The 27,539-nt window shown below is 43.9% G+C and overlaps 1 protein-coding gene across 1 annotated transcript in view; it reads right to left on the reverse strand.

Moving 5' to 3' along the window:
- The window catches only part of LOC132870285 (NACHT, LRR and PYD domains-containing protein 12-like), a 202,983-nt gene that overhangs the window by 72,395 nt on the left and 103,049 nt on the right, over positions 1 to 27,539 (reverse strand). The window contains exons 12-14 of the mRNA XM_060903920.1: positions 26,635 to 26,808; positions 14,582 to 14,755; positions 9,534 to 9,707 (exon numbers count right to left, since the gene is read on the reverse strand). Coding sequence (XP_060759903.1) covers positions 9,534 to 9,707; positions 14,582 to 14,755; positions 26,635 to 26,808 — 522 coding nt within the window. The remainder of the gene's footprint in view (positions 1 to 9,533; positions 9,708 to 14,581; positions 14,756 to 26,634; positions 26,809 to 27,539) is intronic.

Raw genomic sequence — 27,539 nt, forward strand, 5'->3', positions numbered from 1 at the left:
GTGTCAACAAGGTTTCTACTTGATGAGGGACACTAGGCAACTAGCCCAAATGACCTGGGAGACCATCGTCAAAACCGCAAATGGAAACGATGATGAACCCCGAGTCCTTAGTTTTCAGGGTGAGGACAAGCCCCCGCTAACCTTAGAAGAAGGTGAAGCTCCAAAAGGGGGACCCACCTGGAGAAACTACGGTCCAAACCGCCCCTTGCCGAACCATCACCAAGGTGAGTGAGAGAATCGGCAAGGTAAGGCCAGGAGAGACTGATGGAAAGGCCACAGTGACCATGGCAACCGCTCATCTGATGAGAATAGTCATAAGGAACAAAACGGTTGGCAGCAAGATCGTCATCCCCGCTCTGGCCAGAGATGGCAGGAGCGTTCCAAAGGTAGCTACCCACGTAAGGGTAGAGGTGACCGAGACAGTGACTCGGACCAATCTCATGAGTCCCACTCAGAGCTGGACTCTTTGAAGGCCTGCTTGGCTGAATTCAGAAGACTGTTACAGGAACAGTCAAATTCCTCAACCGATAAAACAAAAGAGTTCAAGGAAAATGACAAAAGCAATCTGTTAGCATGACTAGGCCAGAAACCACGGGTATATCTTGTGAAAGGGGGAGGAGATCCCTCTGAAACAGCAGGCGAGGGTCAGGATGTAGGGCCCCCCCCGGTGGTAAAGGCAAACACACAAAATGCGCCTCTCACGTGCGCTGAAGTCTTCACCACCATCTCTCAGACATGGCTCTCACAAGGCAACCCAATCCCAACCAAGCCCTGCAACATAAACTTAGTCAGTTTCACACAAAACAAAACCCCACAGTCGTTGGATCCCACAAAATATGCACAAATCCGTTGCGATGAGATTAATGCGAACACCGATCAACCAAGCGCCACGCGAGATCAAATTTCCGATGAACTTTCAGTTCATGTCTTTGCACACCGAGTCTGATGTTGAAACACCTGACATCGCGACTCCCCCTAGTGGCACAAATCTCCCTCTATCCATCGACTCAGACACAGACACCCATTTCACCGCTGGTGTAATGGCTGTGCTGTGGAACATGTTAGGCGTCGAGGCAAAATTCCATATCGCGTACCACCCTCAATTCTCTGGTCAGGTTGAACGAACCATTCAAACCATTGTGACCATGCTGCAGAAGTACCGTATGCCACAAACCATGGTGAAAATTGGGACGTGAAACTTCCCTTGGTGCTAAGGGCCATTCGGTCCACCCCTCATTGCGCCACTGAAATCACACCCTTTGGGATGATGACTGGGCGAGAGACGGTTCTTCCCCCGCATCTCCTATACAAACCAGAGGCCATGAGCATTGCGATTGCATACACCAAACATCAACATGTCGCCGACCTATGACGCCACCTACAGTCAACCTTTACAGGTGCCCAAAAGAATCTCGATTCGAGCGTAGAAGGACACAAAGCCTACCACGTCCGAATCTCAAAGTTCCTACCACCCTGGTCGAGACCTTTCGATCGTGGGAAAACCGTTCCCCGTCGCGTATCACATTAGGACATCTAGGCCTAATCAAACGCTCTCATATCGATTTCCATGATAATCGAATCAAAACCTTTTGAACAGTCCTCACTCCAAAAAGGGGGTGGACAATAGCTAGGCCTATCCTATCCACCTAACTTGTACGCATCACTCACCCATAAGCGTACACTAACATTCCCAGTCAGATTTACCAACTCAGTGAAGTAATAACCCTTTGGTATAGCATGGTAGATAGATTACTAAAATCCGTTATTATTACTAGTGTGTATTCATCGCAAATACACCTGGCATATAGTCTTGGCAGTGCTATCCTCATTTTTGTGAATCCACAAAACTTAGAGATGTGCACCTCCACTAAAGACATCCACTGGGTCTGCCCAGGCAACCCATACATAACACTACATGCCTAGCTAGATAAGATGGTCTGTGTCCCTGATAGCTTTAACTGCAGTAGCGCACGCTTTCTGGCCAGACCACCCACTGCTATTACCAAACACAGAAGATTTCTAGAAGGGTTTGCCAACCCCAAACACTAATACTTCTTTCCTTCCTTCATTTCTTCTCTTTTCTTGTTTTTTTTTAAGCATAAGAAATTAAACACTACATGTTTCATGTTTACTGTTTAATTTTTTTAATGTGATTTTGATCTAGTTAGCTAGAGTGATCATATGCCCAAAATGCCTATACAGTGGTTATATGCCCAAAATGCCTCTGTCTCCAACTGTCTTACTGGAACTCATGAGTTTACACAGTTTTCACAGGACACCATGGACTGTGCAGAGCAAAGCTGCCTCAAGGACTACGGACATGTGGACTGTATGGTACTGTGCTCTCAGTGCTACGACTCCATCATACCCCTGAGACCAAAAGGGGGAATGTAGGTACAGTCCGCCATTTTGTGTCTAAGAACTACAACTCCCAGCCAAATTCCGCGTGGACATACGTCATGCCGGGAGCGGGATTATCACCACGTCCGCCATGAAGAGATAAATAATGGAACAAACGCTCAACTCCTCATCTCTGGCTCTGTGGACTTCAACTCCAACAGACAATAAAGAGACCGCTCGCATTTGCAGGCAAACCCGGGAACATCTCACTTTTGCAAAGATCTACCATCCAGCGCGTTCTGTGTTCACCTCTGGCCAAGGTAAAAATCCAGAATAGCGCGATCTTCAAACTCAACCTGAGTTTACAGCCAGCATTCGTATTAAAGTGACGTCACGACTGCCGTTCAAACACAGTTTTTAATCGAAGCGATCAGATTCCTTCTAAACAGCACTGTGCAGATTAATTCTGATCAGAGACTTTTCCTCACGAACACTGAAGCTCGGACCAAGAATCCTCTTTTCATCACGTCGGACCTGAGTGCTCCGCCGGACCAGAAAGTTCTCTCTCTGCGCCTCTACAGAAGCAGCTCACGTTTTTCACTACGGTGAAACTCAGTAAGACTGGCATTTTTGGGCTTAGTCATAATAATCAGCTTAATCATAATCTTAATCATACGTAAACTAGTCTAGGAATTAGTTTTATGAAGTAGTGTGAATTTTAACTCATGAACTGTTTATCTGTCACACTGAAAACACTCAGCGTGTTGAATTGTTTCATTTTGTTTAATATCATTTGTTTCAATTGTTAGGCTGTGCATGTTGTTTTCCTCTTATTCCTTTCACTAATATCCTAAGTCTCCTTAACACACATTTTGACCTTATCAAGGTTTCAGTGGATTCAGTACTGTATAAGTTGGTGAAATTAGCCTATGGTTAATGTCTTTTGGCTCATTAGCATCCAAAGCTAATTCTCTTGTTCCATTAGCTTCTAGATCTAATTGTGTTGTCTCCAGGGATCACAAGGCATTCACCACGTGTACTTAGCAACACAAAGCTAAGGGAGGCCCACACCATGTGCTTAGCATAGCAACAGGCTAGAGCTAACACACTTTTCTTTGTCTCCACACGTGTGGTAGCCCTTCCCCCACACTCACACATACCAACACAATCAGATAACATTCCAAAGCTTTATAGCTCGCATACACACACACCCTTTCTCAGACACACACACCACACATAAATAAATATATATATATATATATATATATATATATATATATATATATATATATACCTCACTGGTTGTATATATTGATTATTTTTATCTTTATTATAATAAATTCATTTATTAAACAACCTGTGTGTATTCATTTGTTGTGCAAGGATATTTCTGAAGTCCCCAATCTCTCAAAGAATTCAAAAAGGTGCATATCAGTTATGTAAATAGTAAGTGATTGTAATAATTTTATGATATACCATAATTTAGTTGTTTGGTAATTATTATTGAGCGCTAAGATTGATGGTATGATTCAATGATTCACTACATTGAATGATTCACTGAGTTGATTCATTTGAATGATTCACTGATTCGATTCATTTGAACGATTCAATGAACGGTTCACTTGAATAATTCATTTGAGTAATTCACTTCAAATGATTCAAATGAGACTGATTCTTTTTAATTATTAACCTTCAAATTTAATGAGACTGATTTAATGAGATCACTTAATAATTAACCAAATGCACCTACAGTGTCGAAGTCTGGGGAAACACCTACAAAACCACTCTGCAGCCGATATGTGCAATATAGAAAAGAGCAATAAGGACAATAAATAAAACAGGATACAGAGATCACACAAACTCACTATTCATAAAATCACACATGTTGAAATTTATGGATCTGGTCAAATTCAGAACAGCACAAATAATGTACAGAGCAAGAAATAATCTACTGCCAAAAAATATACAAGGAATGTTTAGTGAGAGAGAGGGGGGATATAATCTAAGGAGAGACCTAAATTTTAAAAACCAAAGGTTAGAACAAATATGAAAAACATGTGCGTATCGAGCTGTGGGGTGACTTTATGGAACAGACTGGAGACAGAAATAAAGCAAAGTGCAAATATAAATCTGTTTTAAAAAAGGTACAAAAAATATTTTTAAACAAGTATAGACCCCTTTCACTGACGTCACCCGAAACCGGAAGTAAACAGACCCTGCGCCATTTTGGAAGACCAACAAACTCGTGATAAGGGGATAATAACGGCAGCAGTATGTGAACCCACGAGAATAAAGTGGAGTGGCAAACGACTTAAACAAACAAATCTGAGCTGTTTTATTTATGATTTATTGGCCCAACAGTAGACTTGAAAGAAACCTGTGTGAGACTTGGCAAAAAACTGTGGATATAATGGATAAGTCTGTGCATGATCTGCGGACACTTTGAGGTAAGAAAACGCAAGAAATTCAGATTTAAAACATGCTAAAGTGGCCCCAAGTTGATAACTGTATGAGGAGCAAGCCTCCCAGACTTCTACAATTTAATAATAATAATAAAGGATGGTTTGGGGCTTGCTCGCTGCTGCCAGGTTGGTTGTTGAGTAGCCTGACTGTTTTTTTTTCCTTGCATGTGGTATCATTGCTGACGCGAGGTTGTTTTTTGAACATGCCAATGCGGACACAATTTCCCCTGATGAGTTATGACTTCAGACGCGATGCGTGTGTGGAGGTGTGGAGTCCGCGTGATATGTGCGTAAGATAGGCTTCTCGTGTGTTTGGAGATCCGCGCTCCGAGACAAGCGCAAGCACACACACCCCCAAGGGAAAAAAAGGGGCCCCCCGAAAATATCGGCATAGTTCGAACACTGAGTGTAGGCACTGGGTGTAAACAACAAATAGTTTACAATGTCTGGGTAGCAAACAGATGGCAGAATTGGTGTCAGGTCCTCCTTATGTTTCCATTCTCCCTTGCCCCGAGTCTTGTCTTATATGGGTCAAACCCATCAATCACAGCCAGTTTCTCCACATACCGTGCCCTTTCTGCAACTGGTAATGTACTCACATAACCAGAATTATCATCCGTCGTGTCACTTTACTCTCGCTCGTACTTTGTTTTATATTGTGAGTGCATGTACTTGGTCTTCCAATATGGCGCCTAACAAAATCTCGCGGCGTGGTGACGTCATGTGAAAGGGGTCTATATAGAAGAGGAAGTATGTCAACGGAGGATGATGGGGGATAAATAGAATAGGGTTGATTGTTATATTAGAACTAACTTAGTATATAGTATATATGGTATATATTTATTTATGGGGGTATATATCTTCATATTTACAGGGATAGGTATGTAGTAGATATTTATTTTTCTAATTATATATTTATAGAGATATTTATGAAGTGTGTATATATGGAATGTAGTATATATTTCATCTCATCTCATTATCTCTAGCCGCTTTATCCTTCTACAGGGTCGCAGGCAAGCTGGAGCCTATCCCAGCTGACTACGGGCAAAAGGCGGGGTACACCCTGGACAAGTCGCCAGGTCATCACAGGGCTGACACATAGACACAGACAACCATTCACACTCACATTCACACCTACGGTCAATTTAGAGTCACCAGTTAACCTAACCTGCATGTCTTTGGACTGTGGGGGAAACCGGAGCACCCGGAGGAAACCCACGCGGACACGGGGAGAACATGCAAACTCCACACAGAAAGGCCCTCGCCGGCCCCGGGGCTCGAACCCAGGACCTTCTTGCTGTGAGGCGACAGCGCTAACCACTACACCACCGTGCCGCCCGTAGTATATATTTAATTTTGTAATTAAATATTTATATAGATATTTATGGTGTGTGTGTGTGTGTGTATATATATATATATATATATATATATATATATATGGTATGTAGTATATATTTATTTTTGTAATTATATATTTATATAGATATTCATGAAGTGTATATATATATATGGTATATATTTTTATAGGTGTATTAATGTAGTTTGGATTTCGGGGTAGTTAAAAAGGGGGTGGGAAATTAAAAGTATTGTACTTCTTCCCACTCCTTTTTTGAACAGTGTGCGGTGTATTGTAATGTCTTAGCTCTTTATGTTATTTTATTTATTCTTTTTTTTGTCACTTTCTCATTTTCTTTCTTTTGTATGTACAAATAGTTACATACATTTTTATACATGTTCGAAATAAATAAAATGTAAAGAGTAAATAACCAAAGGCTAATTTTGCCCTGACATGATCACCTGAGAGTGCCTGTGCAGGGGTGGAGGTATCCTTTTCAATTTCAATGATTCAGTGATTTTAGGGGCACCTGTGGTTACTCTATTGAGAGTAATCAATATTGAGAGTAACCACAGGTGCCCCTAAAATCACTGAATCATTGAAATTGAAAAGGATACCTCCACCCCTGCACAGGCACTCTCAGGTGATCATGTCAGGGCAAAATTGGCCTTTGGTTATTTACTCTTTACATTAATGTTATAGAAAACATATTGCTCTCAATGGTGCATTTTGCCCATGTTCAGGGTGGAAAATAAAAAAGAAAGATTTGAGTAAGACAAGCCAAATTGGTGTTTTTAAGGGATCATGGAGAATAAAGAAAAAAATATTTAAAAAATCTGCGCACATTCCCACAAGGTGTTACGGTGCTCTGAAAATGGCATCCAAAATGATTTGTCAGACTTGTGAGGTCTTCTGTTCAAACACTGATAGAGTTTCCTTTCTGTTTATTGCTTTTTTTGAGAGTGTTTCTACTTGTCTCAAGAAGGGAAAAAAATCAAGAGCCTATGTTGGGTAAAAATATGTCTTCTGAAGGCCTAAACAGAGCACAGCCAAAAACTCCAATAAAATTTTGATCATCTTTGTGGGAGTGCTATGACCATGCAGGATCATCCAGACCCAAAATGACAGTTTTGCTACATACTATTCCTATTTATGTGCCAGCATGCAAAATTTGAGCCTCCTACATGGTTTAGTTCTTGAGCTATGGGCTTGTGAACTTTGACAAAAGAGTCTGAACAAAATTGACACCACCCTCCCCCAGTAAAACTGGCTGTAACATGGAAAGTATACATCTTACATTCAAATAAATTTACAGTGTTTCTCCTAGGTAACATGGGTACATCTGGTGATTTTTTTCAGAATTTTTTGAGACCTAAGTGTGCGGGCCCCGGTTGAATTGACATGGAATGACCCTACTAGAAAAGAAAGATTTCTACATTCTAATTATTTGGCAAGATTATGCTAAAACATATTTCTGAAAGGACTTCAGATAAGTTAATGCTATTCATGTTCGCATAATTCTGTTTTTACATGCTAACTAACAGCATGCAAGTTAACGCGCTATGTGTTAACGTTAGCCATGGTAAGGCTACGGCAACTTGGTGGGCAAATCCATGGAAAGTCATTTGACTAACCAGACTGCATAGCTATTGTAATGTTATCACTAGCTCTAAAAGTACAGACAACTTCATTACAAGCTTTCTCTTGGAATAAAATGCTGACATATATTTACGTATGCTTCTGCAGGTTGGACGGTGAGTTTTTGGAGCCCATAATGTGGTTCGTTTTAGGCAAACAAAGCAAACATTTAAAATGAAACAAATCTTTATTCCTTTCCCCAGAGCATTCCCCAGAAGAACCGCCTCCTTCCGTTCTGCCATCAACTGATCGTGTTCAAATAACGCTGAGGAGAAATCACTGAACTTGATTTTATAGTCTATGGACGTGACATGACCTTAGTGATTACTAACAGGCTGTCTCAGTGTCACCTGCAAAAAAAACAATCACATTTTAGAAAAGAAAAGAAAAAAAAAACATCCACTTTCAAAGCTGCTTCATAGTAACGAGTAACGAGGAGCTTCATAGAAATGTAGTGGAGTAAAAAGTACAATATTTGTCTTTCAAATGGAGTGAAATTAAAGTCATAAGTTTCCAAAAAAAAATACAGGAGTAAAGTACAAATACTCAAAAAGTGTACTTAAGTCCAGTACTCAAGTAAATTTACTTGGGTACTGTCCACCTCTGCCTGTCAGTAATGCGACAGAGAGCGCCACTTCCAGTCAGACTACAAACATGGCCGATCTGAACTACAACACCCAAGAACCACAGCACCCTCTATCGCCTGTCTATTAATTACACCTGTCACTCATTTCCTGGTTAATCAGCCCACGCTATATAAACACCTCTCCCACACTCACTCCATGCAAAGTATTGTACAATGTCTTACCCGTCATACCAAGCCTTGTTATTCTGCCTGCCTTATCGTGTCCTTGACCCTCGTTATCATTTAGTTACTCTTTAGTCGAGCCCTTATTACTCTGTCTGCTGATTGATTGACCCCTGCCTGTCCCTCAACTTCGATTTCACCGAGCGTTTTGGATTTATTTGCCAGTCTGTGTTCCCCACTCTCCCCTGCAGATACATCCCTAAGTGCTTGCATCCTCACATCACCCAATCCGGATGCAAGTTTCCTCAAAATAAAGCTGAAGGTCTACACTTTGAGCTCATCTTCATTATTTAATTTCATCAACAATATACTGTGGAGGACAACAATAATAACAAAAAAAATTATTTATATCCACATCAGGGCTGGATTTAGGGGGGTCCTGGGTTTAACTTGGGGGGGGTATCATATTGAAAATCGACATTCCACACTATCCTTGAAAATTTCATGCAAGTAGAAAGAAAAGTTAAAAAGAACGATGAATGAAACATTGTAATGTTTTTTTGTTGCACTTGTTTTGACAGTAAAATTCGAGCCACGCTGCCTGTTAAAAGGCTCGATATCTTAGAAACTAAAGCAGATACAAGCCGGGAATTTTACACACTATTTATTGGGAATAGTGACTTTATTCAAAAAGTAGGAAGCAAATCTGAGACGGTCAGTTGGGAACTTTTTTTAATCTGGTGATAATTCATTTTCATTAAATTCTAAAGTAAAGTAATAAATTTCAGACACATTGCAGTCGGATCAAGTCCCGTTTTGTGCTGCAGCTTCTCACATACGTCCATCTGACCCAAAGACTCTGTGACAAATCATCAGTGTGCAGTGAACATAAACAATCTTCCTCCTCAGGACATTGATGATGAACCTAAAACCTCTGCTTCAGTCTCACTATTAGAGAATGTGTCTTACTGAGGAGCAGGTCATGTGACTCTCAGAGAGATGATCTTACCCCAGTTTCTCCAGTTTACAGTGAGGATTCTCCAGTCCAGCACAGAGACACTTCACTCCTGAGTCTCCCAGATTATTATTAGTCAGATCCAGTTCTCTCAGGTGTGAGGGGTTTGATCTCAGAGCTGAACTCAGAGCAGCACAGCCTTCATCTGAGACACCACAACCACACAACCTGCAGAGACACAATGACACACACTTCATCAACAGATTTTCAACTTGGTTTAATTCTTACTTTAAAGATGAGTGTAAAATTAATTTTATTATTCAGAATGTCATGAGGATTTAATATCACCTGTTTATTCTCATTAACAGTGTAATTAATAATGATAATACTGAGTGTTATATTTAGTTTCTCTCCTCTGTTGTGTGTGATATTAAACCATCAGCAGCTGAAGCTGAACAGAGAACAGCAGAGAGACCATGAACTTTAATCAGAGAGAGAGAGAGAGAGACTGAATCTCAGATGGTTCTCTACTCGACTTATAGTGCACTACACAGGGGCAATAAACTTGTTTCTACAGAGTGTATTTATAGAACACTATAGATTTATATTATTGTAGAATCAGAGAACCAGAACCCGGAAGTGGCGCTCTTTGTGAGTGGCCGCGTTTATTATGTGTTCTCCGCTTCTGTCCTGTGTTATGGTGTTTTAGCTTCATGTTTATCACCAAAGTGCAATATTAGTGTTATTAGGGTACTGCTAACTACTTGTGTGATCTATGTGACTACCAAGCGGGTTGAGAAAGGAACTGTTGCAGCGAATTTTGCCTGGAGCGTGCGGCCACTTGGTTTTGAACAATGGTGGGGAGGGGACTCTTACAGTACTCTTCACATTACTTCCGCTGTCTCAAGTCAGCGGCACCGCCAGCAGGAGTACAACTCAAGAATTTATTTCATCAGTTGGGTCTACTATGTCTCCATTCTAGACCGCGTGGCTGTCGTGCTGGTAAGAACTTTCTACGCAAAATTCCTACTGTCGTTGGTTACGGACGCCATGACCTTATTAGGAAATGTAAACAGCACCGGCATCCAACCAACCTGATTAAGTGTGACGTTTCTAAAGTTCCAGCATCAGCTGTAAGAAGAGCATGTGTCCCCCGAATGTTTTTGTGCAACCCCAGGTTGTTGATAAACAAACTGGATGAGTTTCAAGCTACACTGTCTCATAATAAGGTGGACATCGCTGTCGTGTCGGAGACCTGGCAGACAGAAAACCATCCTGTATCAGTCATTACATTAAGCGGCTACACTGTTTTTTCAAAGCACAGATTGGATAAACGAGGTGGGGGCGTAGCGGTGTATGTGAATCAACAGATTCCATCAAGACAGCTTACTGAATATGACGTTCCCGATCATCTGGAATGCGTGTGGGTCTGGACCAGGCCACGTCGACTACCAAGAACGCTGTCCGCTATTCTTGTCTGTGGAGTCTATGTTCCCCCCAACTCACCTCACTGAGACCTCTTGATGGACCACCTGTTGACTGTTTCTGACAGTATACGCGCTAAATACCCTGACTGTGGCCTCGCATTCCTCAGGGATTTCAACCACGCGGACATCTCGGATCTGTGCAGAGGCGGTCTTCTGTCGCAGGTCGTCAAAGATAACACGCGGCGGAATGCTGTTTTGGACCTTATCATATCTAACATGCAAGATAAGTATATGCGTCCTTCCATCTTACCCCCCGTGGGACTTAGTGATCATTCTTCAGTCCTCTGGATTCCAAAAGACAGACCTATAAACAACAAGCCCATTAAGAAACGAGTCCGCCCTCTATGTGAATCTGGTTTGTTCGAATTCGGTCGGTGGATCACAGCGCATGACTGGAAAGAGGTGTATAATGCTGAGAGTGTTTTTGCAAAAGCAGATGTTTTCTATGCGTCACTTGAAGAAGCCATTGACAACCACTTTCCAACCAAAGTCGTTACAATACATAGTACTGATAAACCTTGGGTGACACCTCAGATCAAACATCTCATTAGTCTGTGACAGAAAGCCTTTCATAAACATGGCCACATTATTTGGAAGTTTTACCGGAATTTAGTTCAGAGAGCACTATCTCGAGCCTCCCTCAAGCATGCCAATCCATGACGTTGGCATCAGGAGGTCATGAATTTGGTAAACGTGAGTAAATGTGGGAGTGAGATAACCATTCCGGGACTGGATACCGAGGTCGATGCATCTGTTGCAGACATCATTAACACAAAATTTGCCGAAGGGTCCAAGGCACTCCCTGCATTGGATCTCTGTCAACTGCCCACCTTCCTACCCACTGCAAACCAGCTCCCCACTTTGCATGTTTGGGATGTTTATCAGCGGCTCCTGGCGGTTAAGACAACCAAGGTACCTGGCCCTGACAACATTCCTCTGAAGCTACTCCGTGAGTTTGCCTGTGAACTTGCTATGCCGTTCTGTCACATACTCAATGCTTCTTTTAACGAGGGAGTTGTACCATACCAGTGGAAACAGGCAGTCGTTGTTCCACTTCCTAAGACACAGCCTGTAAGTATAGACCAGTTAAGACCTATCTCCTTAACTTCTCAGTTTTCGAAGATAGCCGAGTACTTTGCAGTGGAATGGATTCTACAAGACATCAGCTTTGACAAGAGACAGTATGGCAGTCTTAAGGGACGCTCAACTGTTCATGCTCTGGTGAGCTTACTTGACAGTCTGTGTAGAGGTACTGATGCTCCAGCATCTATCTGCACTTTAGTGGCTACTGAATTTTCAAAAGCCTTTGATAGGGTGCATCACAACACAGTCATCTTAAAATTGCTGAACAAGGATCTGAGGAGAGAGTTAATCCCATGGATATGTGACTTCATTTCTGACAGGAAGCAGTGTGTCCGTTACCGTGGCTCACTCTCCAGTTGGGAACATCTGTCTTGTGGTGTTGCTCAAGGAACTTTGCTTGGTCCCATTTTGTTCCTAACCCTTATTGATGATGCGGCAAGTAACACTGCCATTCCAACGTACAAATGCGTGGACGACATGAATCTGCTTGAGTCCAGAGCCCTCCACCACTCCTCCACCCTTCAACAGGAGTTGGATGAGCTACACTTATGGTCTACGAACAATCACATGCTGCTGAACGGTACCAAATGCCTCACCATGCATGTGACTTTCTGTCGAAATCCTCCTCTACTTCTACCACTTCAGATTTGTGAAACGCCCTTAGCCGTTGTATCTTGTTTGAAAGTTCTAGGGCTTCACATCCAAAAAGATCTGCAATGGGACAAACAAGTTGATCAAATGCTAAGTTCAGCATCGAGGAAGCTTTACTTCCTCAAATGACTAAGGAAGTTCGCCCTGTCTACAGCTGACCTGACAATGATTTATACGGGCTATGTTAGGCCCATTCTTGAGTATGCAGCACCCGCATGGTCATCAGGACTAACCCAATCTCAAGCGGACAAACTGGAAAGAATTCAGAAACGGGCGTGCCGTATTATTTTAGGGAAAGCTTACACAGGTTACTCTTGTGCACTGCAAAGCCTTGGTCTTGTGACATTAGCAGAGAGACGGGAGCAGCTCTGCCTCAAGTTCGCAAGGACATTGCTGAAATCTGAATACAGAGATTGGCTGCCATCGACCAGGCTTCAGGTCTCAGGCCGTGTCACGAGAAACAGTCAGAAATTGAATTGCCCCAAAACAAGAACAAATCGATATAGCAACTCTCCTATTCTGTACATGTGCAACCTGCTCAATAAGTCTGGGGAATAATTTCCATCAGCAGCAAGCCGCAAATATTTTCCATGTCGTTAACACTTCTCTGTTTTCAGACGATCGAAAAATTAAGTGCAATCGATGTATACATATTTTATTTAAGTTATGTGGATTTTATGAATGTGTTAATCATTGTGTGTAAGGGGTATAGTGTAAGAATCTTGCTACTTTTAATTACGAATGTTACGAGATGTGCAATATCGTTAGGCGTATAAGTTTTTAACTTTTAAGTCTGTGACGTGAAAGTAATTCAGTGGCGACTTCACTGCGAATTTCAATAAAGACATCTTGAATCTTGAATCTTAAACAATGATTATTCCATATAAATCTAACAAACATTCAGCCACTCGTTCTTGAGACGGCGTGCGAACAAGAGTTTCAGAAAAAATGGACAGAAAACCCCAAAACATACTGGTTTCACCTCTCAGTGTCGGAGGAATAAAAATGTCAGTGTAATTTATGACAATGTTCGTTTGTCTAATTATTTTTCATCCCTCAAAAAAGAGGGACCACATACAAACAGTGCTGTAATTTCAACACCAGTCACCCAATCTGGATGCAAGTTTCCCCAAAATAAAGCGGAAGGTCTGCACTTTGAGCTCATCTTCATTATTTAATTTCATCAACAGTAAACCGTGAAGGACAACAACAACAACAACAACAGTTAAAAAACAAAACAAAAAAACAGCAAAAAAAAAAAAACACCACAGCAATTATCTATATCCATGTCAAGGCTGGATTGAGGGGGGTCCTGGGATGAAGTTGACAAAAATTACTTTGAAACTCTACATTCCTCACTATCCCTACAAATTTTGTGCAACTAGAAAGAAAAGTTAAAAAGAATGATGAACTGATCTTTGTAATGTTTTTCTGTGACACTTGTTTTTACAGTAAAATTTGAGCCACGCTGCCTGTTAAAAGCCTCGATATCTCAGAAACTAATGTAGATACAAGCCGGGAATTTTACACATTATTTATTGGGAATAGTGACTTTATTCAAAAAGTATGAAGCAAATGTGAGACGGTCAGTTGGGAACTTTTTTTTCATCTGGTGAAAATTCATATTCATTCATTTCTAAAGTAAAGTAATACATTTCAGACACACTGCAGTTGGATCAAGTCCTGTTTTGTGCTGCAGCTTCTCACATACGTCCATCTGACCCAAAGACACTGTGACAAATCATCAGTGTGCAGTGAACAGAAACAATCTTCCTCCGCAGGACATTGATGATGAACCTAAAACCTCTGCTTCAGTCTCACTATTAGAGAATGTGTCTTACTGAGGAGCAGGTCATGTGACTCTCAGAGAGATGATCTTACCCCAGTGTCTCCAGTTTACAGTGAGGATTCTCCAGTACAGCACAGAGATGCTTCACTCCTGAGTCTCCCAGATTATTATCAGTCAGATTCAGTTCTCTCAGGTGTGAGGGGTTTGATCTCAGAGCGGAACTCAGAGCAGCACAGCCTTCATCTGAGACACCACAACCACACAACCTGCAGAGACACAATGACACACGCTTCATCAACAGATTTTCATCTTGGTGTAATAGTGGTTGTGAAGATGATGTCTCTCATGTTGGACTGTCTCTATTCTCTTCACCAATCACAAGCTATTATTAATAATGACTCAAACATTACCACTGTTACTGACATTAAGTTTACTCAAGGTGCAAATGATTCAGCAAAAAGTCAATAATTTAAAGGTTTAAGTGGAGAGTCATGTTCTGTAGAATTTATCTCTGCTTGACTGGATTTTTAATGATCACATATTTAATTGTAAAGACATCCAGTTATTTCTTGAAAGTAAAAGTGAGGAGAAATGATCACTTCACGACTAATATACAGTGGTGCTTGAAAGTTTGTGAACCCTTTAGAATTTTCTATATTTCTGCATAAATATGACCTAAAACATCAGATTTTCAGACAAGTCCTAAAAGTAGATAAAGAGAATCCAGTTAAACAAATGAGACAAAAATATTATCCTTGGTTATTTATTTATTGAGTAAAATGATCCAGTATTACATATCTGTGAGTGGCAAAAGTATGTGAACCTTTGCTTTCAGTATCTGGTGTGACCCCCTTGTGCAGCAATAACTACAACTAAATGTTTCCGGTAACTGTTGATCAGTCCTGCACACCGGCTAAGAGGAATTTTAGCCCATTCCTCCATACAGAACAGCTTCAGCTCTGGGATGTTGGTGGGTTTCCTTACATGAACTGCTTGCTTCAGGTACTTCCACAACATTTCGATTGGATTAAAGTCAGGACTTTGACTTGGCCATTCCAAAACATTAACTTTATTCTTCTTTTACCATTCTTTGGAAGAACAACTTGTGTGCTTAGGGTCATTGTCTTGCTGCATGACCCACCTTCTCTTGAGATTCAGTTCATGGACAGATGTCCTGACATTTTCCTTTCAAATTCGCTGGTATAATTCAGAATTCATTGTTCCATCAATTATGACAAGCCGTCCTGGCCCAGATGCAGCAAAACAGGCCCAAAACATGATACTACCACCACCATGTTTCACAGATGGGATAACATTCTTCTGCTGGAATGCAGTGTTTTCCTTTCTTCAAACAGAACACTTCTCATTTAAACCAAAAAGTTCTATTTTGGTCTCATCCGTCCACAAAACATTTTTCCAATAGCCTTCTGGCTTGTCCACGTGATTTTTAGCAAACTGCAAACGAGCAGCAATGTTCTTTTTGGAGAGCAGTGGCTTTCTCCTTGCAATCCTGCCGTGCACAACATTGTTGATCAGCATTCTCCTGATAGTGGACTCATGAACATTAACATTAGCCAATGTGAGAGAGGCCTTCAGTTGCTTAGAAGTTACCCTGGGGTCCTTTGTGACCTTGCTGGCTATTACACACCTTGCTCTTGGAGTGATCTTTGTTGGTCGACCACTTTGGGGAGGGTAACAATGGTCTTGAATTTCCTCCATTTGTACACAATCTGTCTGACTGTGGATTGGTGAAGTCCAAACTCTTTAGAGATGGTTTTGTAATCTTTTCCAGCCTGATGAGCATCAACAATGCTTTTTTTTCCTGAGGTCCTCAGAAATCTTCTTTGTCTGTGCACTTCTACACAACATGTGTTGTGAAGATCAGACTTTGATAGATCCCTGTTTTTTAAATAAAACATGGTGCCCACTCACACCTGATTGTCATCCCATTGATTGAAAACACCTGACTCTAATTTCACCTTCAAATTAACTGCTAATCGTAGACATTCACATACTTTTGCCACTCACAGATATGTAATATTGGATAATTTTCCTCAAAGTATAAATGATCAAGTATAATATTTTTGTCTCATTTCTTTAACTTGGTTCTTTTTATCTACTTTTAGGGCTTGTGTGAAAATCTGATGATGTTTTAGGTCATATTTATGCAGAAATATAGAAAATTCTCTAGGGTTCACAAACTTTCAAGCACCACTCTATTTGTTCTGCATGTTTTACTTTTACAGAAACATTTAATTGATAAAAAACACTGTATAAAACTATTAACTGCTGCTTTAGTGAGTTATTGTGACTCTCAGAGAGATGATCTTACCTCAGTTTCTCCACTTTACAGTGAGGATTCTCCAGTACAGCACAGAGACACTTCACTCCTGAGTCTTCTAGTTTATTCCCAGTCAGATCCAGTGCCTTCACAGTCAGATGCAGTTCTCTCAGACTGGAGGTTTCTGAGTTGAGCACTGAGACCAGAGCTTCAGCGCTTATTCCTTCAATTGTCTCACAACTGATCCTGAAGGAAATAAAATAATACATAATAAACTCACACAAATGATCAAACAGGTCCTCAAATCTTTCAATGCACCATTTCATTTTCATAAATGACAAAAGTACAAACTCTAAGTTGACAATACACTGAAATGCTGTAACAGTAATTCACAGTTTGAGCTGTTCGGATTTGAGTTTTCTGCTGCACACATCATCAATGACACATGGGATAAACATGCAACATCAAATCTCATCACCAAATCGAGAAATAAGAGTCTGATCTAAAATATTTAAAGGGGAGAAAGGAAAAGAATTTCAAAAGTCAGGTTTCGATGAAGCAGGCAGAGTACGAGGCAGAGTCATATTTATCTGAGCAGATCAAACATTTGATTTGTTCTCTAATTAGTGAGCGACTGAAATGATCACAGCCCAGTGCTGAAGGGGTTTTATGGAGATACTCATGATGAGCTTGTTAGCTGTGTGTGTGTGTGTGTGTGTGTGTTCCCAGGTGCTCCTTATTTGTTCCTGGTGCCAGTGATTTACAGACTGGACATGTTCTTCCCCTTACACTCTGGCCAAGTTTACATTAGACCGTATCTGTCTCATTTTCTTCGCGGATGCACTGTCCGTTTACATTAAAATGCCTGGAAACGCCGGGAAACGGGAATCCGCCAGGGTCCACGTATTCAATCCAGATCGTGTCTGGTCCGGTGCTGGGTAAACATTGAGAATACGCAGATACGCGGATACGCTGTGCTGAGCTCTAGCTGGCGTCATCATTGGACAACGTCACTGTGACATCCACCTTCCTGATTCGCTGGCATTGGTTATGTGACGCGACTGCTGAAAAACGGCGCGGACTTCCGCCTTGTATCACCTTTCATTAAAGAGTATAAAAGTATGAAAATACTGCAAATACTGATGCAAATACTGCCCATTGTGTAGTTATGATTGTCTTTAGGCTTGCCATCCTTCCACTTGCAAGTGGTAAGTGACGCGCATGCCCGACATGCACTGAGATCACACACACAGCGGCTCAGTCCCAAATCACTGCTCGTGCGCTCCACTCGCGCGCTCTGTGAGCTGCACAGGGCCGGAGTGCGCACCCTCCAGAGGGCACTCGCTGTTCAGGGTGGAGTGATTTGGAGCGCAGGATGCCTGCAGAGCCGAGCATATCCGTGTATTGGCATTGCTGTCTGCACGCGAATCATGTATTGGCGTTGCTGTGTGCACGCTAATCGTTTTAAAAACGTTAATCTGATGATCCGCTGATACGGTCTAATGTAAACCCCACCTCTGTTTGTTGTCTCTCCCTGTCTGACCTGAAATCAATAAATCACAGAGCTACAGCAGGGAAAAGAACAAAAGCTGTGAAGGTCAAAAAAAGTTAAAAATTAGAAAAGAAGTCAGGATAGAAGAACAAAAGAATAAATAGCATGTAATAAATTTATATTATGATGTCATAAAAGTAAATAAGAATGGTGTTTCTCATGAGTTCTCTGTGAAAGTCTGTTTTTCCACTTGAATAAAACTTTTTATCAGGTCATAATAACAGTAAGGATTTTAATTATAATTCTGTATTACTGCAAACTCCACATGGTTCTATCAGCCCAGTGTCTGCATCATTACATTTCAGCGATTACACAAATTTAACGTGGCGAAAAAGATTTTAAAACATGGTGAAGGTTTTGCACAAAAAAAATCTCAATGTTTATTGGACACTGAAGCCTGTAATGGAGGTGTAAATTGTAAATATTGTAAATAAACTATAAGTAAAAGTTGTGTTTGATTATTTGCATTGATTTTTGGAAATGTGTTGTTTGGAAGTCTAGTTAGTTGGCTGTCGCTTCCATCTTCAGCTCACAGCTTTGATACTTCTTGGGACAAAATAACATCATTCGACACGTAAATGTTTTTCTCCTTCAATGACATCAACTGGTTTCCACATGTTTAATCACTGCCCTTCAGTATTATTCAATTCTACATGGAACTGTTATCCCCTAATTTATCTACTGATCTATTTGTATTAACACACTCTGGATCACCTGAAACTCAAAACATCCCAAAACAGGGGTGGACAGGAACGAAGTACATTTCCTGGAGTTCTGAACTTAAGGACATTTTTTGTATCAATACTTTATTGAGTAATAATTTTTGAGAAAACTATGACTTTTACTCCACTACATCTGAAGGACAAATATTGGACTCTTGACTCCAGATCATTTCTCTGAAGTTGTCAAGGACCAGACAGGAGAGGAGATCAAATGCACTCAAACCACAGTTTAATTATAACAGGGGAAAAGGGAGTTGGGAGTGTATGAAGTTCAGTGGCAGGAGGACTGAGAGACAGGGATGGCTGGTGACATCTGAGGTCTCCCATTCAAGTACTGATCAGGCCCAACCCTGCTTAGCTTCTGATATCAGACAGGCTCAGGTGTAGTCAGAGAGGTGTGGCTGTAGGCTGACAGCACTTGGGTTTCAGGCAGTCTTCCAGCAGTAGTCCCTCAGAAAGCTGGAAGTCAGGTGAAGGTACAGGAGAGGCAGGCAAGAGGCAGAGTCGACAGGACAGAAGGCAGATCAGGTTACCAGGGCTGGAGAGCAGACAGAGTCAGACGGAACAGAATATCATCAGGAGTCAGAGTAGTAGGAACACAGAGCAGGTTATCACGCTGGAAGTTGCAGATGATCTGACACTGAGGCTTGGGAGAACTGCAGCTTAAATACACACGGGGGGAAGCAGGTGATCGGCAACAGCCAATGACAGTCACTGAAAGTTAATAAGAGGAAGTGAGAGCAGGCGTGGCCGGTAATGCTGAGTGGAGATGTTACCTGAAGAGAGAAGCCCACAGGTAGGACCATGACAGAACCCCCCCTCAAGGGACGGCTCTAGAAGTCCCTAGCCACAGATCCACCAAGACGGGCGGGAGGAGGGGGAATACCGGTGGAGGGTCAGAACTCCTCTGACCGGTCAGTGTCCAAGGCCTCAGGATCTGGTTCAGAATTGGACTTGGGGACAGTAGTGGTTGGTACATCGTCATTCCGACAAGGACCCCTTGGTCGACCCCTCCGGTTGGCCGGCTGGTCCGGATGCAGGCGATGAAAGGTGCTGATGAGCGTATGGTCTAAAATTCTCCCAGCAGGAACCCACATCCTCTCCTCAGGACCATAGCCCTCCCAATCCACCAGGTATTGGAGGCCCCTGCCCCTGCGCCGTGACTTCAGCAGTCGCCGGACGGAGTAGACCGGGCCACCATCGATGAGACGAGGAGGAGGAGGAGGAGAAGGTGCAGCTGGGACCAGCGGGCTCTCATGCACTGGCTTAATCTTTGAGACGTGTTAGGTGGGGTACACTCTCATAGACTTGGGCAGTCGGAGCCGGACAGCAGACTGGCTGATTATCCTCTGGATTGGAAATGGTCCGACGAACCGAGGTGCCAGCTTACGAGACTCCACCTGGAGGGGCAGGTCCTTGGCTGACAACCACACCTTCTGGCCCACCCGGTAGGTGGGCGCAGGCATCCTCTGCCGGTTGGCTCCAATGGAGTAGCTGGTGACTGACTTGAGGAGTGCAGCGCGGGCTTGAGACCAGGTGTGGCAGCATCGGCGTGCATAGGTGAGGGCAGACGGGCAGGTGACCTCTCCCTCCTGGCTGGGGAACAGGGGTGGTTGGTAGCCATACACGCAGTGGAATGGGGACAGTCCAGTGGCTAAGCTGGTGAGGGAGTTGTGAGAGTATTCCACCCACAGCAGGTGCTCACACCAGGCCCTAGGGTTGCGTGACACCATGCACCGAAGTGCCTTCTCCAACTCCTGGTTAGTCCGCTCAGACTGGCCATTGGACTGGGGTCGGAATCCGGAGGTGAGGCTGGCGGTGGCCCCGAGCAGGTGACAGAATTCCTTCCAGAAAGAGGAGGTGAATTGCGGCCCCCGGTCCGAAACGATGTCCCTGGGCAGCCCATGGATGCGGAAGACCTGCTGCAGGACAATCTGGGTGGTCTCTTTGACCGACGGTAGTTTTGGGAGGGGAACAAAGTGTGCCATCTTGCTAAAACGGTCCATGATGGTGAGTATGACAGTCATCCCATTAGAAGGGGGCAGACCCATAACAAAATCCAGGGAAATGTGGGACCAGGGTCACATAGGCACGGGCAGAGGCTGGAGCAAACCGGCAGGAGGCCGGCTGGAGGATTTATTCTGATTACAAGTAGGGCAGGCTCGGACGAAGTCTCGCACATCCCTGCTCATAGACGGCCACCAGAACCGTTGGGCGAGCAGGTGGTAGGTGCGAGTGGAACCAGGGTGGCAGGCTAGATGGGAGTCATGTCCCCATTGTATAACCTGGGATTGCAGGTCTTGAGGAACAAAGAGGCGACTTGCAGGGCATGCACTGGGGCTGGGTTGGTCACAGAGGGCTTCCCACACTCATTCTTCGATGTCCCAGGTCAGAGCAGCAATGATACAGGGGTCAGGTAGGATGGGAGCTGGATCCTTGGAGGAGGCATCATCCTTCTGGAACTGGCGGGAGAGTGTGTCAGGCTTGGTGTTGCGAGATCCGGGCTGGTATGAAAGGGTGAAATTGAATCTAGTGAAAAAGAGAGCCCAGCGGGCCTGTCTGGGGTTGAGTCGTTTGGCAGTGCGGATGTATTCCAGATTCTTATGGTCTGTCCAAACCAGGAATGGGACTACACACCCCTCCAGCCAGTGACGCCATTCCTCCAGGGCGAGCTTGACCGCCAGCAGTTCCCGGTTGCCTATGTTGTAATTGCGTTTGGCCGGCGATAGCTGGTGGGAGAAGAACGCACAGGGGTGGAGTTTATTGTCATCCGCTGACCTCTGTGAGAGCACTGCCCCAACTCCCACATCCGAGGCGTCCACCTCAACGATGAATTGCCGCTCTGCATCTGGCATCTAGAGGATGGGAGCAGTGGTGAACTGAGCCTTGAGGGTGGCAAAGGCTTCGTTGGCAGCCGTAGTCCAGGTGAAGGGCTGTTTGGTGCTGGTCAAGGTGGTGAGGGGTGACGCAACGGTGCTGTAATTACGAATGAATTTCCTGTAGAAATTAGCGAAGCCCAGAAACTGCTGAAGCTTCTTCCTGCTCTCTGGTACTGGCCATGAAGTCACTGCTGAGACTTTGGCAGGGTCCATCTGGATGCTCCCCTCTGCCATGATGTACCCCAGGAACACCACAGACTTGGCGTGAAACTCACACTTCTCTGCCTTGATGAAGAGGGAGTTTTCAAGGAGACGACAGAGCACTTGCTGGACATGCTGGGTGTGTTCGGACAGGGTTTTTGAGAAGATCAGGATGTCGTCGAGGAAAACGAACACGAACTTGTTCAACATGTCTCGCAGGACATCATTCACCAGAGCCTGGAATACCGCTGGCGCATTGGTAAGGCCAAACAGCATCACCCGGTATTCATAGTGACCGGTGGGGGTGTTGAACGTGGTCTTCCACTCGTCTCCCTCCCTTATCCGAACCAGGTAGTAGGCATTCCGGAGATCGAGTTTGGTGAAGATCGTGGCTCCCTGGAGCAGCTCGAAGGCAGAGGTAAGCAGTGGGAGAGGGTATCGGTTCTTGACGGTGATGTCGTTGAGACCCCTGTAATCGATGCAGGGGTGCAGGGATCCATCCTTCTTTCCCACGAAGAAGAACCCAGCGCTGGAGGGAAAAGAGGATGGACGGATGAGGCCGGCAGCCAGAGAGTCACTGATGTAGGCCTCCATCGCCTTCCTTTCCGGGGTGGACAGAGAGTAGAGACGGCCCTTGAGTGGTGCGGTGCCTGGGAGGAGATCAATGGCGCAGTCGTAGGGCCGGTGAGGAGGCAAGGAAGTGGCCTTGGCTTTGCTGAATACCTCCCAAAGGCTGTGATAACACACTGGGACATTAGTGAGGTCGGGGGCAGAGCTGGCAGGTGGAGTATGAGGGGTTAGAGTGGAGGCTCGTAAGCAGGTCCGGTGGCCGTCCTTGCCCCATTCTCTTATCGCTCCAGTGGCCCAGTCGAGGTGAGGACTGTGCTGGCGGAGCCATGGATAGCCCAGGATGAGAGGTTGGCTGGGGGAACGGAGCAGGTGAAACTGGATGGTTTCGTGGTGGTTGCCTGACAGAGCCATCGGGACAGGGGTAGTGAGGCAGGTGACGGTGCCAAGGAGATGGCCATCCAGCACCCTGGCTGGAACGGGAGAGGATAAACGATGGCTTTGCAGACCCAACTGGCGTGCAAGCTCAGTGTCCATGATGTTAGCCTCGGCGCCAGAGTCAACCAGGGCAGCCAGGGTGTGGGTGGAATCCGACAGATGAAGGCAAACTTGGAGCATAGGTTTCTGGCTGGTGGAGGATTGGATGATCATTGAGCTCAGCCGGGCCCCTCCTATGTCCGGTGAGCTCGGGCTTCTCCGTGCGCTGATGACTGACTGAGTCTGGTGGGCCCTCTCTCGTTGACGGGTCTGGACCTGGTGGTCAATGAGGACGGCCAGGGTGATGGCCTCATCGAGTGTCGACGGTTGTTCATACGAGACCAATTCATCCTTCATGTAGTCGGCCAGGCTGTGCAGAAAGGCGTCCACCAGCGCCTGCATGTTCCACTTGCTGCGCTGGGCCAAGGTCTGGAAATCGATCGAGTAGTCAGCCACTGTTCGTCTGCCTTGGCAAATACTCATCAGTCCTCCGGATGCCTCTACCGACGATGAGCCCAGGTCAAAGACCTTAATCATCTCCGCTGCAAACAGGGAGAAGGAGGCACATGCCGGTGTCCGGCGTTCATACTCAGCAGTCCCCCACAGGCTGGCGCGGCCAGTCAGACGAGTGATGACGAAGGCCACCTTCGCTGCCTCCGACGTGAAGGTTCTGGGCTGCAGGTCGAACAGCAACCGGCAGCTGGTCAGGAAAGCACGGACTTGGGAGGGGTCACTGTCAAAACACTCCGGACTGCCGACCTTGGGTTCTGGGGCATCAAGTGCAGCAGGAGCACCTCCCGGAGCTGGCCAGTCAGCGGCGGTGGGTATGACAGGGGCTGATGGTTGACTCGGAGGAGCAGGGGGTGCTAGGGTGGTGAGCAGCTGGAATGCTTGGTCCAGTCGTTGTTGCTGTTGACCAAGCTGGATCAGGGCTGCAACATCAGCAGACATCCGACTGACATCTCCTTCAGTGTGCTGCAGCCAGTCTAGGGCAGAGGGTTCAGGCACTGACTCCATGTCTTGGTGTCAGATCGTCCTGTCAAGGACCAGACAGGAGAGGAGATCAAATGCACTCAAACCACAGTTTAATAATAAAAGGGAGAATGTGTGTGAAGTTCAGTGGCAGGAAGACTGAGAGGCAGGGATGGCTGGTGGGAGCATGGTGGTGACATCTGAGGTCTCCCATCCAAGTACTGACCAGGCCCAACCCTGCTTAGCTTCTGAGATCAGACAGGATCAGGCACAGTCAGAGAGGTGTGGCTGTAGGCTGACAGCACTTGGGTTTCAGGCAGTCTTCCAGCAGTAGTCCCTCAGCAAGCTGAAGGTCAGGCGAAGGTACAGGAGAGGCAGGCAAGAGGCAGAGTCGACAGGACAGAAGGCAGATCAGGTTACCGGGGCTGGAGAGCAGACAGAGTCAGACGGAACAGAATATTGTCAGGAGTCAGAGTAGTAGGAACACAGAGCAGGTTATCACGCTGGAAGTTGCAGACGATCTGACACTGAGGCTTGGGAGAACTGCAGCTTAAATACACACAGGGTGGAAGCAGGTGATCGGCAACAGCCAATGACAGTCACTGAAAATTAATAAGAGGAAGTGAGAGCGGGCGTGGCCGGTAATGCTGAGTGGAGATGTTACCTGAAGAGAGAAGCCCACAGGTAGGACCATGACAGAAGGTTCCTGTTACTCTGAAACATAGCCTTCATATCCGCAGATGAATTTCATTTCTTTTCTAAAATGCGAGGCCATACACTGTGCTCGTGACAGGAGAAAACCAATCACAGTAAACTCCTCCTACGATCAAGTTCAAAGTGCTTGCTGCATTTGAACTTGGTGGTGGTGATGATGGTAATGATGACTACAGCAGATAAAAATGATGGTTTCTCACCAGAGCGCCCAGGGCCAGATCTGAAGTCCATGTTTGAGATTTTTTAAATGTTTTAAATGTTTATTCTGTTTACTGCAAACAAACGTCATCACTGTTACACAAATTTCCCATCCAACCTGAGAAAGCATGGTGAGGGATGTGAACATTAGTTGGAAGGGTGGGGTGTTAAAATATGAAAACAACAATGCGGACCTTTTGTCGATTTAACTGTGACAATGCGGACCTTTTGTCGATTTAACTGTGTTTCTATCAGCTTTTCTACAGGCTTTGTATCATATTCTACACATTTTTTATTCTACAGGTTCTACAAACGAGTCACTGCATTCAGTAGGTTGTTTCCGAATCATTAGATTCTGTAAATGCATCGTGGCAGCAATCCAAAAACACCTTGATATTAAAAAGGAAACAAAAACAGTAAATCATTAAAAAATGCTTTTGAAGACTTAAACTGCACATGAAGCATTTTTTTCGACGTATTTCAATAAACATACTGTTGAAACACACAATTGCCAAGTTTAAGATGACAGGAAGAAAAAATGAAGTTTTTATGAGGCAAATAAGTTTAGTGGGTTGACTAAAAAATTGTCAGTTCAGAACTCACAGCCAAAACACATCATACAACACCGCCGTGATGTCACGTTGGTTGTAAACTTATCACATATCACATTCCACTATGGTGGACAGTAAACCCAAACAAACAGGAGGTTGATATTGTTTCACTGAAGCACCAAATGATGTTAGTTTTATGAACACCACCTTTACCCCGGGTATAAGGACGCATCAGATCCCATCCGATCCGGCTCCGAGAAGAAACTGGGTCAAATTTGTGCAGCGGTATCGCCTGGACTTTCACGAACCTCTGAGCAAATACACTGCACTCTGCTCAGCACATTTCAAAGACAGCTGTTATGAAAGAAGGTATTCGATTCCAACCAGAGACTCCGTCACGATAAAACCACCAGAAATCATCAGTGAACACGAAAAAACACAAGTAAGTTCATACACCAAAATGTTATATTTTATGTCAACAGCGAGTGAACAATCTGAGTCGCATGATTTATTGTTCTTATTGTTCGTTTCATGGCCCTCCGTTACAAATAAGACTAATCTTGTAGAGATGGAATAATAAATAAACCTTCAGGCTAAAGGTAAAAAGAAAACCAAAGGTGAAGTTTCATGTTGTATTTCATGCTGTGATGCCAGTGGTATTGCTCTTTATCATATCACAGCACTGATGTCTATTTTATTCAAATAACGGAGTTTAAAGCTTCAATTTTTGAAGAGGGCAGTCAGTTTGTGTCTCAGGTGCAGTTTGTGTGATTAGTTACAGCGTTGTAGTAAATTTCACAGTGATTTCAGACACATTGCAGTCGGATCAAGTCCCGTTTTGTGCTGCAGCTTCTCACATACGTCCATCTGACCCAAAGACTCTGTGACAAATCATCAGTGTGCAGTGAAAAGAAACAATCTTCCTCCTCAGGACATTGATGATGAACCTAAAACCTCTGCTTCAGTCTCACTATTAGAGAACGTGTCTTACTGAGGAGCAGGTCATGTGACTCTCAGAGAGATGATCTTACCCCAATGTCTCCAGTTTACATCGAGGATTCTCCAGTACAGCACAGAGATGCTTCACGCCTGAGTCTCCCAGATAATTATTAGTCAGATCCAGTTCTCTCAGGTGTGAGGGGTTTGAGCTCAGAGCTGAACTCAGAGCAGCACAGCCTTCATCTGAGACACCACAACCACACAACCTGCAGAGACACAATGACACACACTTCATCAACAGATTTCCATCTTGGTTTAAATCTTACTTGAAAGATGAGTGTGAAATTAATTTTATTATTCAGAATGTCATCAGGATTTAATATCATCTGTTTATTCTCATTAACGGTGTAATAAATAATGATAATACTGAGTGTTATATTGAGTTTCTCTCCTCTGTTGTGTGTGATATTAAACCATCAGCAGCTGAAGCTGAACAGAGAACAGCAGAGAGACCATGAACTTTAATCAGAGAGAGAGAGAGAGAGAATCTCAGATGGTTCTCTACTAGACGTATAGTGCACTACACAGGGGCAATAAACTTGTTTCTCCAGAGTCTACAGAGTGCATTTATAGAACACTATAGATTTATATTATTGTAGAATCAGAGAAGTAAACAATGATTATTCCATATAAATCCTACAAACATTCAGCCACTCGTTCTTGAGACAGCGTGCGAACAAGAATTTCAGGAAAAATGGACAGAAAACCCGAAAACATAATGGTTTCAGCATTCTATGTCGGAGGAATAAAAATATCAGTGTAATTTATGATTATGTTCGTTTGTCTAATCAATTTTTCATCCATTAAAAAAGAGGGACCACATATAAACAGTGCTGTAATTTCAACACCAGTCACCCAATCTGGATGCAAGTTTCCTCAAAATAAAGCTGAAGGTCTGCACTTTGAGTTCATCTTCATTATTTAATTTCATCAACAA

This window comes from Neoarius graeffei, chromosome 22 (assembly GCF_027579695.1).
Source record: "Neoarius graeffei isolate fNeoGra1 chromosome 22, fNeoGra1.pri, whole genome shotgun sequence".
Taxonomy (NCBI): domain Eukaryota; kingdom Metazoa; phylum Chordata; class Actinopteri; order Siluriformes; family Ariidae; genus Neoarius; species Neoarius graeffei.